At 43.2% G+C, this 15,295-nt stretch overlaps 3 protein-coding genes across 4 annotated transcripts; 2 read left to right on the top strand and 1 right to left on the bottom strand.

Annotated features, from left to right (window-relative positions):
* Nucleotides 1–1,466: 1,466 nt before the first annotated feature.
* mettl18 (methyltransferase 18, RPL3 N3-histidine) lies at nucleotides 1,467–3,678 on the bottom strand. The gene is made up of 2 exons (XM_057047361.1): nucleotides 3,300–3,678; nucleotides 1,467–2,527 (listed from the first exon to the last, which is right to left on the bottom strand). Exons 1-2 carry the CDS (start codon nucleotides 3,402–3,404, stop codon nucleotides 1,589–1,591), a joined length of 1,044 nt encoding a protein of 347 aa, XP_056903341.1. The 5' UTR covers nucleotides 3,405–3,678; the 3' UTR covers nucleotides 1,467–1,588.
* Nucleotides 3,679–3,746: 68 nt separating this feature from the next.
* On the top strand, nucleotides 3,747–8,038 carry zdhhc16a (zinc finger DHHC-type palmitoyltransferase 16a). The gene is made up of 11 exons (XM_057047349.1): nucleotides 3,747–3,913; nucleotides 4,755–5,022; nucleotides 5,105–5,299; nucleotides 5,384–5,472; nucleotides 6,292–6,320; nucleotides 6,428–6,561; nucleotides 6,672–6,755; nucleotides 6,840–6,925; nucleotides 7,211–7,334; nucleotides 7,426–7,496; nucleotides 7,576–8,038. The coding sequence occupies exons 2-11, from the start codon at nucleotides 4,789–4,791 to the stop codon at nucleotides 7,676–7,678; spliced, it is 1,149 nt and encodes a 382-aa protein (XP_056903329.1). The 5' UTR covers nucleotides 3,747–3,913; nucleotides 4,755–4,788; the 3' UTR covers nucleotides 7,679–8,038.
* Nucleotides 8,039–8,903: 865 nt separating this feature from the next.
* On the top strand, nucleotides 8,904–14,546 carry ubtd1a (ubiquitin domain containing 1a). 2 transcript variants are annotated; one of them, XM_057047381.1, is made up of 5 exons: nucleotides 8,904–9,088; nucleotides 9,501–9,587; nucleotides 12,197–12,424; nucleotides 12,919–13,104; nucleotides 13,190–14,546. In XM_057047381.1, exons 1-5 carry the CDS (start codon nucleotides 9,037–9,039, stop codon nucleotides 13,402–13,404), a joined length of 768 nt encoding a protein of 255 aa, XP_056903361.1. In that variant the 5' UTR covers nucleotides 8,904–9,036; the 3' UTR covers nucleotides 13,405–14,546. The 2 variants fall into 2 exon arrangements, with proteins under 2 accessions (XP_056903361.1, XP_056903363.1); XM_057047383.1 differs by lacking the exons at nucleotides 8,904–9,088; nucleotides 9,501–9,587 and adding an exon at nucleotides 9,607–11,356.
* The last annotated feature ends 749 nt before the right edge of the window (nucleotides 14,547–15,295 follow it).

The following is a 15,295-nucleotide window of genomic DNA, read 5'->3' as shown; positions in this document are numbered from 1 at the left end:
GCTGTCTGAAAGGCCTCCTGGGACAGTGAGTCCCTCTTTACACTCGCTCTCATCTCAATACAGAAAAACTCTTGCGTCACCTCAGCAGCAAATGTCTCCAAACTGTCTCCGGTTGTCCTGCAATTTCAGCCCACCCTTACCCGTCCCGAGGAGAGATCCACACCAACTGCCAGACATTCAGAGCCCTTAAATACTTCTACCTTTTACATCACCCGTCAGTCTCCCTCCCTCCGTGCTTCTCATATGCTCCCCCCCTTCGGTAAGTCCGACAGTCACTTCCCAGTAAGAAGGAAACAGTGGGAGTGAAACACACGCCCCCTCACAGTGAATCAACACATAATAGTTTCTGAGGAAAACCATCTGACCGGTCCTGCCCCCCCCCCCCCCGTTCCCATAAAGTAAGCAAGGGAGAGGCTCTTCTCGAGGAAACAGGAATTCCCCCGCAGAGTGAACAGCTGTCGAGTTGAGGGAGGATGACTAAGTTGTCACAGCGCAAGTTTGCTGTCCCAGGATAAGCAATCAGAAACCGTGTCGAGGCGCTTATCACAGTTTACACAACATGTAAATGGAGGATGTCTACATACAGCGTGGGTGTTAAAATATAGGTGTGTTTGGGTGAATAGTCAATTTCTTAGAACTATGGGTTGCTTTTTTTGGTCTAAGACTTTGCTAATTGTTGCTCATCAGGAGGGTCACATTTTTTTTGCATCACGGGTGTTTAGGCTGTGACTAATTCATGGCGCGTGTTTGTGTAGCTGGAGCGGTTCATTGAGAGAAGGTACTTTTATGAGGCAGCCATCATAAACGGGTTCGTTTTTTGACACCTAAAGCAGGGAAGTAATAGCACAATCACGTAAACTGTGGGGAATTAGAAACAAGGAAAGGATACAATAGTATCTGAGTGAAAACCCTCGTTTCCTCTTTACTGATATATGAGAAAATAGGACTTTGAGTTCTTGTGAACTTCCTCAGGAAAAGCCCTGAGAGTTTAAGCCAGCTGATTTCCTCGATCGGGATAAAACGGGGAATCCACCGAGGGGGACTGTACCCTGCTGTATGTGAATTTACGCGTAAACTTTTTCTGCCTCAGCGGAGCGCTTCAGATTACGTTACTTCACCTGAAGGTAAAAACCAACCCATATCCCAAGGAGCCATCAAGTTACTAAATTAAGAAGTACAGAGAGCCCCGTCATGGATGTGCTTTGATTCCACACTGCACTTTCATGATCCGTCCTTGGGCTGGCGGGATAAGTTGCAATTGACATTTTGGGCCTGTATTTAGAGACAAGCCTGGCTTTCATGCTGCTGTTTAAACACAGGGGAAATCACTCGCAAAGGTCACTGATCCCATTTCCCTTCTTTCGTGCATTTAAATACCTGTAACGGGTCCTCAAATGCACTTCATTTACTGGCAGACATTCAAATTTCAATACAGGAAGCAACAAAAGAGCACGCAGGACACGAGACAGCATTTTCTTTTTAATTACAACTCTTTCCTGTCTTATCAGCTACCTGTACAAACAAGCCTCACATACAAACAAGCTAATAAATGAATGATTCATATTAGAAGTATGGCTGCTTTGTCAACCTAAGAACCTTTTGTTATCTTAAAGCGCAGCACCACTACATGTCTCTGAAGGCCCTCTTCCCCGTCCCAGAGGCGATCCAAAGAGAAAATACCCTCCTGCTCCACAAACGTCTCAAACAGGTGCAGCCCACCCCCTACACCAAAGTAGTGGGACTTGGTAGCAAGGTAGACCAGTCCACCTGGTGCCAGCAGTTTTTCAAGCGTCTTGTGTAACACTGGGTAATAATCGGTATTATAGATGGTCTCTGAGGTGAGTATGATGTCAAATTTTGGCAGCGGGTCTTCCTTGATAAGCAAATCCAGAAATGTGCTCCAGTCTCCAGAGAAAAATCGACACTTGGCTAGTAGTGGACGCTGGGTCCTGTCTATGCTTCTCTTCTTGGGAGGGGGGGTGTCCTCTTTCAGGTCTTGTTTTGCCTTCATTTTACCACCCCCTTTGCCTCTCTCCTCATCATCACTGTCGTCTTCCTCCTCATCTCCGCAGTTTAGAATTACATTTGACACTGTGAGCTGTTCAATAACTGTACTGTTGTAATCTTGGAAGTGGACTAGCCTGGCTCCTCTCTTCAGAGCCACTATCCCCAACAGCCCTGCACCACAGCCCAAATCCAGAACCGCCTTCCCCGTAAAGGTCTCTCCTTCCTTCTCAATCAGCTCCAGAAGGTCGTAGGTGCACTCCCACACCTTCAGCCCTCCCTCATACACACCAGAGATGAGATCAGACCTCTGCTCAGCAGTGCGAGTCAGAATCTTCTCCTCGTCCTCTCGCTCAGCAGCCGTTCTTTCAAATACTGTCTCGTTGACAAAGTGAAGCGGAGGAAGTGTTCCTATGGTGACGGTTTCAGTGACAGCATCCAAAAGTGGGAAGCCTGGGCCAGGGAGAGGAGAGTGCTCTTTGGCTGGTTTTACCAGCCCCATTTGTGGGACACAATCCCCAGTCTGAAAGATGGAAAGAAAAGATCCTGTTCATGGAAACAATTTGCTGTTACAAAATGTCAGACATTTCGCATGCTTCTAATCTGACTAATAGCTCGACTGCTCCTCCCTCAGTATAAACTTCCCGAATTCCACAATGACTCTCCAAATGCACGCCTAGATAGCAACAGAATCCCTCACACAGCGATATCTCCTGATTAAATATGTTTATATGCGAATATAAGAGGTTCATGTACAAAATATGCATTGTGATCACCTGTTGCATGTGAATGGTTCCTACCCTCTTTAAGAATTACATTCGCCTGAAATAAAATTGACATCAACCTGATTCAAAATAAACACTACAGTAGACTCCTCTGTGGTTTAAAGGTAATAACAAGCGTGTATTACATGATTGTATGCAACATACGAAACTGAGAGAACCCCAGTATTTATTTAGAACCAAAGTGTTATTTTGTAATATTTTGCCCTTTCCCATATGTTAGATAATTATAATGTAAAAAGTAGATTGAAATATATACATTTTTTAAAGTTGCAGTTAACACGTGAATCTACACAAATTCTGTAAAAATAGACAAGAGATACTTAAATTTTCAAACTGTGTCAATGTAGGGATTCTAGCTCTATCTAAGTAGAAAGTAAGAGTTTTGCACATTTTTCTGCTATGATATCCTAGGTGAGTTGTGTACCATTCTAAACATGTTTTAAAGCATACAGTAGGAGTGTGAGTAACTTTAACCTGCAGTTCGCCGGCTAGCTAACAGTGTTAACTCACAGACTTTGCAGCATTTCCTTTCTTTTTGTTTTGCATCCCATTTCCATCCACGTTCCCTTTCGTTACTGGTGAAATGGGAACATCGAAGTTGAAGCAGAATGACATGACTGACAGTGTTTGCACTGTTACGAAGACGGCAAAATACTCAGAATTTCGGACTACACGACTGTCCGCATGGCTAAAGCGAACCGGCGTGTTCGTGGAAGCGGCGCTGGTGTGTGTGTGGGGTACAAACTACAAACCCCCAGAATTAAATGCAAAAATCAGTGCAAATTCATCAAACGTATTCCAAAGAGTCCCATTCGGTCACTGGTTTAAATCATAACAAGAAATACGTGAGTAGAAAAATGATCGGTACACTATAATCGCCGGAACAAATGCAACTGGGATTTTGTATTTACTTCCGGGCTCAAAATCCCATGATGCTTTTCGCCGCGCGTTTATCTCATGCGCAGTAGCTCAAATCAAGATTCCAGCTCTGTTAACTGTCACTGAAGGTCCCTGATCCCGCTCGTCCTCGCCACTACGTTCCAATAATCTTGCTTTTGTCTTCCGTTTGAAAATGTCGACGGGGGTTTTGGTTTCCACAGCGTTGCTTCTGCCTCCATAAAACAGTGAGTATTCATGAAGAACAATAATCTCCACTGTGATTTCCACTAGTAGCTACATTTAGCAGGTGTCTGACCAGCAACACACTGTCTGACAGACCAACAAAAGGGATTTGGGAGCATTAGGATTGTATGAGGCTGTGCAGACAGCAGAGCGATGTGTATCGGTACAAAACCCGCATAGGGCTTTTGGGGTTTGCGAGGAAGCCTTTGCTTTATTTGCCTTGTGAGAAGCCTGACTTTTTTAAAGCGAACCTAAATCTAAATGCTGCAACAGAAAACCATTCAGACCACTGCTCCGAACCACCTGCAAGACTCCACCCTGCCTGGAATGCAGCAAAGCAAGATGCTCTGACTCGCTGATCCGCAAACTGCAGGAGGATGAATGAGGAGCCGATTAATCACCTTCATTCATATCATAGAAGGTTTTTCTACAATTGGATGTATTTTGCAAGGACTTACTGCAAATACTTGTTACTAATGCAGCCAGGCTGCAGCTCATATTACAGGTGTAGCAACAGCTGGAGGAAACACCCAGTTACAAAGGTGACTAAGGACCACAAAAACACACGAGAATTAACCTTAGCCAAAACAAACACATCAAGGAACAACTAGTAAGTATGCCAAGCATCTATAAAGGTTTTGTCTGGTAATCTTTGATGTGATGGAAGATAAGTTACAAAAATACTTAAAAAAATTATCAGCTGTATCATCACTGCAGTGGTGACGAATATTATCATTTATTGCATGTTTACCCCCCCTATTGACTGCATATACACATATTTTAAACCTCCATCTCCCAGAAAGCTGTAACTATTTATTTTGTGTTCTCTGTTCATTGTTACAGGTGTTTATGTGCAGGTGTGTGTCACAGATGCAGGATGCGCTGTTGTCCCAGTTCTGTGCTCCAACCACTGCGCTGTGTGCGGCTCCGGCCATGCATCAGGAAAGCGAGGAGCAGACTGCCTCTCCGGATTAGAGAACTCTTCACTTACATAAGTGTGCTGGTCCATTCGCTTTATTTCAACTCCCTCACGGACTCCGATGTGGTTTTTGACTCAGTATTTGAACCGGTGTTCTTGACGGTGGATTACATCACTCGCTGGTTCGGAACGGTGTGTATCTGTTTCTGCGGTTGAAGTGGTGGCAGAAAGTGTCGCTTTACATCTTTGAGCGTCCCTTGTTTTTCTTTGGCAGGTGTTTGTTTGTCTGGTGGTCTTTCTGACCAGCTCCATCCTTGCGATAGCTTATGCTGTTCTGCTGCCTCTCATCCTCAACACATACTCCCCAGCCTGGATTGTTTGGCACGTCTGTTATGGACACTGGAACCTCATCATGATTGCGTTCCATTATTACAAGGCTGCCAAGACTTCCCCGGGATACCTCCCTCTAGTAAAATAATTATTACACCGTTATGTGTATTTAAAGCCTGAATTAAACATGAGTTGTAGTTAATTCAGTTAAATGTCCTCCCAGGAAAGAAATAGCAGCCCATTTGTGTCAGTCTGCAAAAAGTGCATCATGCCCAAACCAGCAAGAACCCACCACTGCGGCATCTGTAATACGTGAGTGTTTTTATGTCTTTTTAATGGTGTACTAGGGTAATCAGATGTGTTAATATTATAATGGACACACAGCTTTTGTCCGACTCAGATTTCCTCTGCTGTCTTGACTACATAATAGCTGAAGTATAACTGGAAAATTCACAACAAATCAGCCATAAGTGGATTTATTTATCTGGTTTTCCAAATCTATAGATATTTACACTCATGCAATGGACCCTTAGTTTGTTAGGAACCTTTATTAAATAATAGTTACAATCAGTAACTATTATTTAGATAGTTCTCCAATTCTCCCTAAATCGCACGAGTTTTATATTGATGTTTTCGTCTTGCCAGGTGTTTGGAAGTGCTAGAAGGGAGGAAATTACTCCAAATTGGAGAGACAGGATTTCAATCTCTTTTAAGACTTCTAAAGATCTTTTGACTGTTTTCTAGATGCCATGGTTAGCACAGATGCTTTAGTTACCACAGTCCGGGCTTCACCAGCCCAAAACATGCTCATTAGGGTGACTGGAGAATATAAATTGCCCACATGTGCGTGAATGGCGTTTGTGTCCTGAGTTGAACTGGTGGTGTCTCCAGGGTGTATTCATGTCTCTCCCCAGGAGACTCCTGGGATAGATTCCAGCATCTCCCTGACCCTGGAATAAGCAAATGTTTGCAAAGAAAAAGGATAAAGCTCCAGGCAGCCTATTCTCTGTATTGTGTGAAAAAAATCAATGAAAAATGACCCTGAATGCTGATTTTTTTTAATTAGAATGGCCTCAATACTAAAAACCAGCACGCATCATCGTGTGTAAACATTTTCTTTCTTTTCTGCAGGTGCATTCTGAAAATGGACCATCATTGTCGTATCCTTTGTGCTCACAAATAGCCACCATTTTAACAGGAATTGGGTAAAATGACACTGGAAAGACGAGATGGAAGCTTTATTTTTCCCTTAATGCGAGCCCGCCAGCCTGGTTGAATAACTGTGTGGGTCACTTTAACCATCGCTACTTCTTTTCCTTCTGCCTCTTCATGACCTTGGGCTGTGTTTACTGCAGCATCAGTGGTAGAAACCTCTTCCTGGATGCCTACAATGCTCTGGAGGTGAGTTCCACAGCCTGCTGTAATGCTGGGCTGCTTTGTCCCTCTGGGTCGACTGTCGCGGGTTCCCCGTCTTTAACACTGGGCTCTTTTTCTGGGGGCTGTCCCATCAGCGCTTTAAACACCTGGATGTGGAAAAGCCAGGGGTTCCTGTAACAGGGATGGGAGTCCTTTTAGGTCTCGTTCCCACTGGCCAGGTACTCTTTCAATGTGATGCAAAAGCACCTTTGCCCATTAAGAGATTTGATGCCGATTCAGTCATGTGTTATTCTGCCTTTTAGACCAGCTATCAAACGCCAGCGCCTCCGTACACATTTAGGGATAAGATGATTCATAAGAGCATCATCTACATGTGGGTGCTCACCAGGTAAGATATGCTTGTCGTGCTGCAACCTGTCCTACATGGGACCGAGCGGTGATTCAGAGTATTTGCATATAGCACGTTCACACGAAACTGAACAAGGATTTGTTTTGGACAATTCATGATTCAACCGACTGATGTTTGAGGCCTGTTATTACTGTTTAATAATGACAGCAAGCGTTTAACCAGAAAATAATAGGTCTGTGTAATTTAGTTTTATTGTATTAGTGGAGAACAGACTGCCTCGTCGCATTTTTAGTGGATTTATTTGTCATTATTATTTCTTTGCAGCACAGTGGGAGTGGCTCTGGGAGCACTGACTTTCTGGCATGCCGTTCTCATATCCCGAGGAGAAACCAGCATAGAGAGACACATTAACAAAAAAGAAACGAAGAGGATGGCAAATCGAGGGAGGGTGAGACTTTTTAATGAATTTAAAGTGTAATGACTGGAGGGTTGACAGGAGGGGTGTTGATCTTGATGACGGTGTTTTGCTGCTCTGCCAGGTTTTCCGAAACCCTTATAACTACGGCAGGCTGAATAACTGGAAAGTCTTCCTGGGTGTGGAAAAGAGAAGGTGTGTCTCTTTGGTGTTTGGACTGTTAATTTTGCTTTGTACTTGTTGCTAACTGATTTGGCTCGACTTTTGTCTCCAGCCACTGGGTGACACGCGTTCTCCTTCCCTCTGGACACACCCCATACGGTGATGGTAGAACATGGGAGGTTTTCCCAACGAAAAAGGATTTCATCTCTGTATGACAGACTCTGCTCAGGCCAAAATACAACCGCTGCCGTTTCTAAACCGCGCTGGTCATTTGACGTGGTTGGCTTTAAGGATCCAGGCTCAGAGGCTCCAGAAACCTGGATAATGGGCTCGTCCTCACCTTCAATACCTCAAAACTGTAGCACTGGCTGGTAGCTCAGCAGAATACACCTTCAAACAATTTGCTCTTTTTATGGGCTTTACCTGAACTCTCAAATGGCTCCATATTTTTATATGCCACATTCTCTGACAGTATTTGACTCCTTAAGCATTATTTTTAAATACATGTTTTACTCTGCCATGTTATTTATGTGTATTTTGTATATTCACACTTAATAAATCTATGAATTTCTTTATTTAAATAGTCTATCTATCTAATTTTCCCTTGTGGGTTTGCAGAGAGGCTGCTGGAGCCTATCCTAGCCCCATAACTCAGCTCATCGCAGGGCGTTTTGCTGTAAAATAGGTGATTGGAAGAATGTAATTCAAAAGTGTGATGATATTTAGGGAAATCGGCAAAGTTGGTTATGAGAACAAAACACCACCTTCTTATTTGCAACGTTTAACCTTGGGGGAAAAAAATAATTCTGGACTGATTAATATGTTCCAAAATTAATACCTTGTATTATGACAAGGTAGAACGTGTACTGTAAGTGCTGATTAATATAATATCACATCTTTTGCCCATAGTAAATATTTCAGGAGAGTATTTTACCCTTGCCATTGCACTGCCATGGAGTTCTAGCATATCTAATGTATAAATACTGCAGTAAAATAAAAACTAAACTGGTCTTACCATCGTAACAAACACGCCTCGGTTGAACACCCTTGTTCTGTTAGACTGTGGGGCATGAAAAAGGTATTTTAATTTTTTAAAAAGCATGAAAATAGTAAATGTTAAGGAACGCAATGAAGTATCGAACCAGACCATCATTCCAACCAGGATGTGTGCGATGTGTCTGAACAGAGAGTAAAAACAAATAAATAAATACATAGCTTTTGCACGCATAAACACCTGAAACACATGATTAACATTTCCTGAAAACATCATTCAATTCTCTTCTTTAACTGAGTTATTTTGCAGACAGACAGACACTCAGACAGACAGACAGGCCTAATAGGCTGTCTCTTCCCCTCGTGCGCGCGTCAACGTGAGGGTGGGCGGGGCCAGGGGAGGGCGGGGCCAGGGGAGGGCGGGGCGGGGCCCAACGTTGACGTAGCTCAACGGTTGAGCCCAACCCTCCATCTGCATACCGCAGTCAGGGGCTCCTCCAGGCTCGTTACAGCCCGTCACATCTCCTGCTGACCATCGCATCAGGACCAGGGAAGCGTCCGCCAACATTGCAAGTTTCGGATGTGGCGAGCAAACTGCAGACGAATGCATAATTTAGCAGACTGGATCTCCGGTAGGTTAAAATTAATGCGAGCGGGTTCCGTTTAAAAAATATATACTAAAAAATTGTTCTCTTTAAATAGAAGTCTGTGATCAGTGCGATTGTCACAGGACGACGCGTCCCTGTCCTACCTTAGAAACACGTGACGTTAACTTTCATCGCGAATATAAGTAAAAACTTTATTTATAAGGTCAAATTGGAGCAGCCCGAGGCTCATTGTGGCGCGTGTCCCGGTCAGCTGTCAGTACACGTGACGTAAACATGCCAGCTTGTGTGACCTCACAGGACCGAGAAGTGCTGAGCTGTCACTATCATCCGATGATGCTTTTCATATAAAGCACCCAAACAAGGGTCCCTTTAAAAAACAGTAATAGCTTTTATGCGTAACGTGCCTGACGGTTTTTGTCCTCCTTGTGTGATGTAGGGACAGTGATGGGGGGCTGTGTGGGAAGGAGTAGGATGGACGTGCAAGGGAGTGACCGAAGAGCGACTCAGAGCAAAAAACGTGGAGGTAAGCGGCTGGGACACTAGTTTCACACCCAGGTTTTATTTCTGAGACACATCAGACCGACCGGCTGCCGCTGAATCATGTTTTATTACCCTGGAACACGTTGAGCGTGTGCATGGGGCGTGTGCGGGCATTTATTACAGCGAAAGGATGAAGCTTTAACACTTCATGCATTTATGATGACGTGGGTTGATAGCTGTATTTGTGGCTGCGTTGCGGCTGCACGGACATCTTTCCCCGTCTGACAGCTCTGCATCTCAGCCGCCCAGGATGAGCCCGGCGTCTAATCTGCGCTGATGCCCTGTTCCGACAGGACAGCGTTTTATATAAACACCGTCAATCCGTTCCCTACTACACAGGCGACTGAGCCCTCACAAGCTGTGCTGCTCTGCATTATGTATGGAGCAGCAGCAGCGGGCAGCACCTTGGTGGGGAGCTTAAGTTCGGTGCATGTTTGCCTTATGCAAAAAGAAATCGGCTGTGAATAAGTTCCATTTCTTTGACTCTTTGCAGAATAACTCTAAACGGATGATTTTTTTAATGGAAAGGTGATAACGGGTCGAGGGAGATCTCGATACATTTTGGTGACTTTGAGCTTTGATCTTGTTCGGCTGAGCCTCTCAAAGCCGAGTGCTCGTTTGGATCAGAGGGAGGAAAGACAGTTATGACAAGAAAATAGGTTTATTTGAGTGGACAAAGCTCTACAGAGCTCTGGGTTCTAGAGCTTTCAGTGAGCACAGTCAGATCAGGAAGAAGCCCCAACAGGATGTGTGCATCTTACTTATTCTCTGGGGGGGCAGAGCTTCCTCTTTACTCCTTATCTCACAGAATATATTGTTGGTCACGAGGTGTAGCTATCTAGGGTTTTTCCACTAATTCTCATTCCGTTCTTCTCCTCCTTGTTGACTTTGTCACAAAAATTCTGAAACCTTATTCAGTAGCTTCACAGGAGTCCTTGGTCAACTGTCAGGGACCTTAGTCACGTACACTAGTCAAATGATGGTTTAGGCTAATATAAAACATAACACTAACTGTTAACTCAGTAATAAAGTAATGTTAAATGCAAAGAAAAAACAAATTTCCAAAGATCACAGCCAAGGGGCACCGATCTTAAAGCAACCTCGCCAACCTAAGTTATGTTTTACTACTGCCTGTAATATATTCTATACTATGGGTGTTAGTTGCAGTATGTGGGGAAATTACATGCTTGTTTTGGAAACGTGTTATCTCAGAGATCTATGTATCATTTATACTCTTTCTTTTTTTACCTTCACCTTTGGAAATAGAAGGTCTTTCTTTCGTCCTATAAATAGAGCCTAACTGTTTGCCAGGTTTTCTGTCCAGGTAATCGGTTTAGCATGTTGGTTTTTCTCTCCTGTCTCTAAATAGTTGATAGGATTAGACCTGTTGTGCAGTTCATGCTGCCTCCAAACTAACCGAAGCTGCTTCCATGAACTGAGCTCCAGATATTCTGGAGCCGTTATTATTAGAGCAGGTAAGAGGAAGAGGCGTTGTCACCTCCCAGCATCAGTGGCGCCACGCTTTAGCGAGGAGAAGCAGATCAGTTGTCTGTCGCTTCATCTGTCATCCGCGAACTGGGTTAACACAGACGGCTGACCTCTTCCTGAGAAAGACCCCGCGTGGCTCATTAATGCAGACTTTAAAGTGACCTACACTCAAGCTAAAGGAACAGGCAGCGATGGGGGTTCCAAACTCCAGGGAATACAACTACTATCACACTCCGAACTCACCTTTGAGGATTTTAATGAAGAGTAAGTGCAGCTTTTTGTGTAGTTTGACAAGAATTCCTTTGGTACATATCTCCTCTGTGTCTCTAATAACCAATGTTGGGTTGATTTGTTTCTCTTTTAAATAAGGGTAACTATATTAAATTCATTGTGCTTTGTATAAATCAGGTGTCTTTTTACCCACGATTTCAGATGACACTAACAGCCTTTTATAGTAGTATAACATGACATAACATGAAAAATAACAATCTGTGTTTGCAGAAATAAAGTAATGAAAACAGGAAATGTCTTTTTTAAAGTTGTTTTGTGGGTTTTTTGTCCATTCATATGTGACTTTAAGGCTGCGTTTGTTCTCCAGCATTTTAACTGACTTTCATTGGCCAAAGACTGCTCATCTGTCCTACTAATACCTTATGGGATAGGAGATAAATCCTGTTATGTGGAACCTGATTACTGCCCATAATCTACTAGCCTGTGTGTGTGCGTGTGTGTGTGTGTGTGCACGCATGTGCATATCAGTGCACATGTAGACTAAGCACTGCAATAACCCACCATACACCAATAATCCCAAACTATAAATAATCACTTTGCTTTATTTTCTCTGTGAATCACGTCAATTTTGAGGGGACAGTGAATAGCGTATATCACATATAGGTGTGAGGGTCGTTGTCTTGCTCGTGGTTTTAACTTGCTTAATTTCTCTGTAGCTCAGGGAATTTTAGGACTCGGAGTGTAATAGGATTAATCTTTCGTTTCCCTGACGTTTACGTTACTATTTCGCCTTCTTACACACATTACAGGGGGCATCGATTGCAAAGGTGCAATCCTGATCCTGATCAGTTTTTAAAAAATATTTTCATCTAGGACGAAACGAGCCTCTCAAGAAGGAGCGTCCAAAGTGGAAGAGCCAGTACCCGATGACGGAGGGCCAGCTGAGGAGTAAGAGGGATGAATTCTGGGATACGGCTCCGGCTTTTGATGGACGGAAGGAGATCTGGGACGCACTCAGAGCGGCAGCCCTGGCTGCAGAGTGCAACGATCTGGAGCTGGCTCAGGCTATCGTGGATGGAGCCTGTATCACTCTGCCACATGGTATGGAGCCACCCAAACACACACACACACACACACACACACACACACACACACACACACACACACACACACACACACAGGCATGTGCTTCCACTGAATATAACCCCTAAGCTGTCAATGTTGTGCATCTTCCAGCACAAATACGCCTCTTTAATCATTCTGAGGATGATGGACTGGTTGTTCCGAGATTACTGCTGGAATAGTTACATAATTGTCACAGCAGTGCGTGACCGCCGCGGATGGATTTATGTCCAAAAAGTCATAGCAGAGAAAACAGATGCAGGGGGGCGAAAAGAGACTTAGATGACTTGTTTTCAGATTAAAAAGACTCAACGAGTTGGAAAAGTGCTGTTTTTATTGGTCTAAATTCTTTTCTGTGGACAATTTGGCCTGGTCACGAGGAGTCAGAGCGTTGTATCAGAGTCAAAGTCAGTGTTGTGACTGGATGTGGGCAGAACTGACCCATTTGTCTGTTGTCTTCCCCACATCTTCAGGCTCTCTCACAGAGAGTTACGACGAACTGGGCAACCGTTACCAGCTCCCCGTGTACACTTTATCCCCACCTGTCAATCTAATCACCGAGTCGCCCAGTGAGACCAAAGGTTCCGCGTCAGCACAGAAACAAGCCCAGCCTCCTCCGTGCAGGCAAGAGTTCCAGCTGCGCGTGCGACTGTCCACAGGTGAGAGGACGACACCTAAATAATAGGACATTTCATATTAAGCAGCACTTTTCACGTCTTCTTTTTGCTCATGTCGGGTTCTCAGGAAAAGACGTGCATATGGCCGCCAGCATGGCAGATTCCATCGGCCAGCTCAAGAAACAGCTGGAGGAACAGGAGGACATTGACGTGTCCTGCCAGAGGTGGTTCTTTTCTGGGAAGCTCCTGACTGACAAGACTCACCTGCAGGACACCAAGATCCAAAAGGACTTTATGGTCCAAGTGATTGTGAATACAAACACACCAGTTGTGGCTAAGTGAGAACAGGGGAGAAACATTACGGACACATCAGAGTGGTGCAGGTGTAGGGCTTAGGTTTTTCCAGTTGGTATTACTGAAAAGTGAAATTTGTGTAATTTTTACCTCCGCCAAGGAGGTTACGTAACAGACACTGTTTGTTTTTTCTTCTTCTAGCAAAATGACTGAAAACAAAAACAGATTTTAATGAAATTTCCAGGAAATGTTCCTAATGGGGCAATGAAGAACTTGTTATTTTTGGGTGAGGTTCCATACTTCCAACTATCAATATCTTCCAAATATCAAAGCCGAGGGACTTTGATCAAAAAGAACCTACTATGTTATGTAACCTTGTATCACTACTGCCTGTATATATTCTATACTATGGGTTTGGGTCACTCCCCATATGTGTAGAAATGACCTCTTTGGCGGAGGTTGGCGCTCCCTGAGCGCTTTTTTTCTAGTTTATATATATTTTTGCTTTTTTATGGCTCCTTTTTGTATTTCTTTCCCTGTTTTCCTAAAAAAAACCTCTTAAAAAGCACTGAAACTCTTTAGATTAAAGGCACTCCTAAGATGCACATCCTCACGTTTGTCAATGTGTGTGTGTGGACATCACAGCTCAAATGTTTACACAGATCTGTCCTCGTTGTCACGTCTGTTCCTTTTCGTGTTTTTTCTTAGTTTTTTTTTGATGAAGTGGCGACGGTCCACCAGGGAAAAGGAAAATCCATGCAGTCTTTTGTCTTTTATAAAGATTTTTGTTGTGCAGTTGTGAAAAGCAAGGTGTGGATGACAGAAAATTGACAGATCCGGAAAAAATGTAAATAAGAGATCCCATGTGTATTCACTCATGTATATGTGCTCACTCTAGGTCAGTTAATTCACAAGTTAAAAATCATGGCATGGAATGTAAGAAAGACATCCTCAAAGGAAGTAAAACAGGTTCTGGTTTCTGTAAATGACTTATTTCATCATTCCATATTAAATCTCTCTGTATTTGAAAAATAACCGAAAATATTGTAAAATCAGATTTTTTCCCCTGAATCCTAGAAACTCTGACTCAAATATTAAGAAAGGTTTCAAATTTACAATTTATCATACGCAGTGATGTACGATTGAGAGGATACATCGTGAAACTGTACTAATAAACAGAATATTATGCAGCTGTGTTCATGGCATGTGTGTCTTTTCTCATGTTAATTGGATTTGACGACTATTTCAGAGCTCTTTTTCTCTTGGGTCGGCTTCTGAAGAAAAGAGAAGGCCTATGGCAAACAGCTGGAGTAGCAGGAGGACATTGATGTGTCCCATATAGCTATTTTCTGGGAAGCTTCTGGCTGACCTACTGAACAAGTAATTATGAATATAAACACCAGTTATGACTAAGAAGTGGGAGAAACATCACAGGCAAATCAGAGAGTGGTGGACGTGTAGAAATTTTAAAAAGTGCTGAGTCCGGCACGTATAGGATTTACAGGCAGTGAACTAGCGGATAGGTGTGCCAAGAGTGCCATAAGATAGGAACAAATATCAAAGTCTGTAGCACACAGTAAAGCTCAGAATAAAAGTATTGTCAAGTCAGAAATGTAGACGGAATGTCAGAAGCATTGGGACAGAGAGAGCAATGGTTAACTGTTTTATAATATACAAAAAGGATAAAATGAGAGAAAACTACAAGGAACAGAATAACAAGGAGAGAATATCATATCACAAATGAGATTTGGGTATATATGTTTGAATGGAATACTTTCTATAATACAGATAGATGAAAGAGGAAAGTATGAACATTGTGGGTTCAAAGAAACATATCCTAGGACATATTTCAGCATCAAACACAGAGATTCACACTGCAAGAAACACTAAAAAATAAGATATCGTGTGATTTGATGGATTTATTGATCCGAAATTAAGG

This window comes from Takifugu flavidus, chromosome 11 (assembly GCF_003711565.1).
Source record: "Takifugu flavidus isolate HTHZ2018 chromosome 11, ASM371156v2, whole genome shotgun sequence".
NCBI classification, from domain to species: domain Eukaryota; kingdom Metazoa; phylum Chordata; class Actinopteri; order Tetraodontiformes; family Tetraodontidae; genus Takifugu; species Takifugu flavidus.
Note: the sequence above shows the minus strand (reverse complement) of the source record. Positions and strands in the feature narration are given on the sequence as shown.

Excerpts from the sequence above, each read along its gene's own strand:
- mettl18 (XM_057047361.1), bottom strand. The coding sequence starts at position 3,404 with ATGTCATTCTGCTTCAACTTCGATGTTCCCATTTCACCAGTAACGAAA. Across the intron at positions 2,528-3,299 it reads AAGGAAATGCTGCAAAGTCT|ACTGGGGATTGTGTCCCACA; the intron begins GTGAGTTAACAC and ends TCCATCTTTCAG.
- zdhhc16a (XM_057047349.1), top strand. The coding sequence starts at position 4,789 with ATGCGCTGTTGTCCCAGTTCTGTGCTCCAACCACTGCGCTGTGTGCGG. Across the intron at positions 5,023-5,104 it reads TCACTCGCTGGTTCGGAACG|GTGTTTGTTTGTCTGGTGGT; the intron begins GTGTGTATCTGT and ends TTTCTTTGGCAG. Across the intron at positions 7,497-7,575 it reads CTGGGTGTGGAAAAGAGAAG|CCACTGGGTGACACGCGTTC; the intron begins GTGTGTCTCTTT and ends TTTTGTCTCCAG.
- ubtd1a (XM_057047381.1), top strand. The coding sequence starts at position 9,037 with ATGTGGCGAGCAAACTGCAGACGAATGCATAATTTAGCAGACTGGATC. Across the intron at positions 9,588-12,196 it reads TCAGAGCAAAAAACGTGGAG|GACGAAACGAGCCTCTCAAG; the intron begins GTAAGCGGCTGG and ends ATTTTCATCTAG. Across the intron at positions 12,425-12,918 it reads CTGTATCACTCTGCCACATG|GCTCTCTCACAGAGAGTTAC; the intron begins GTATGGAGCCAC and ends CCACATCTTCAG.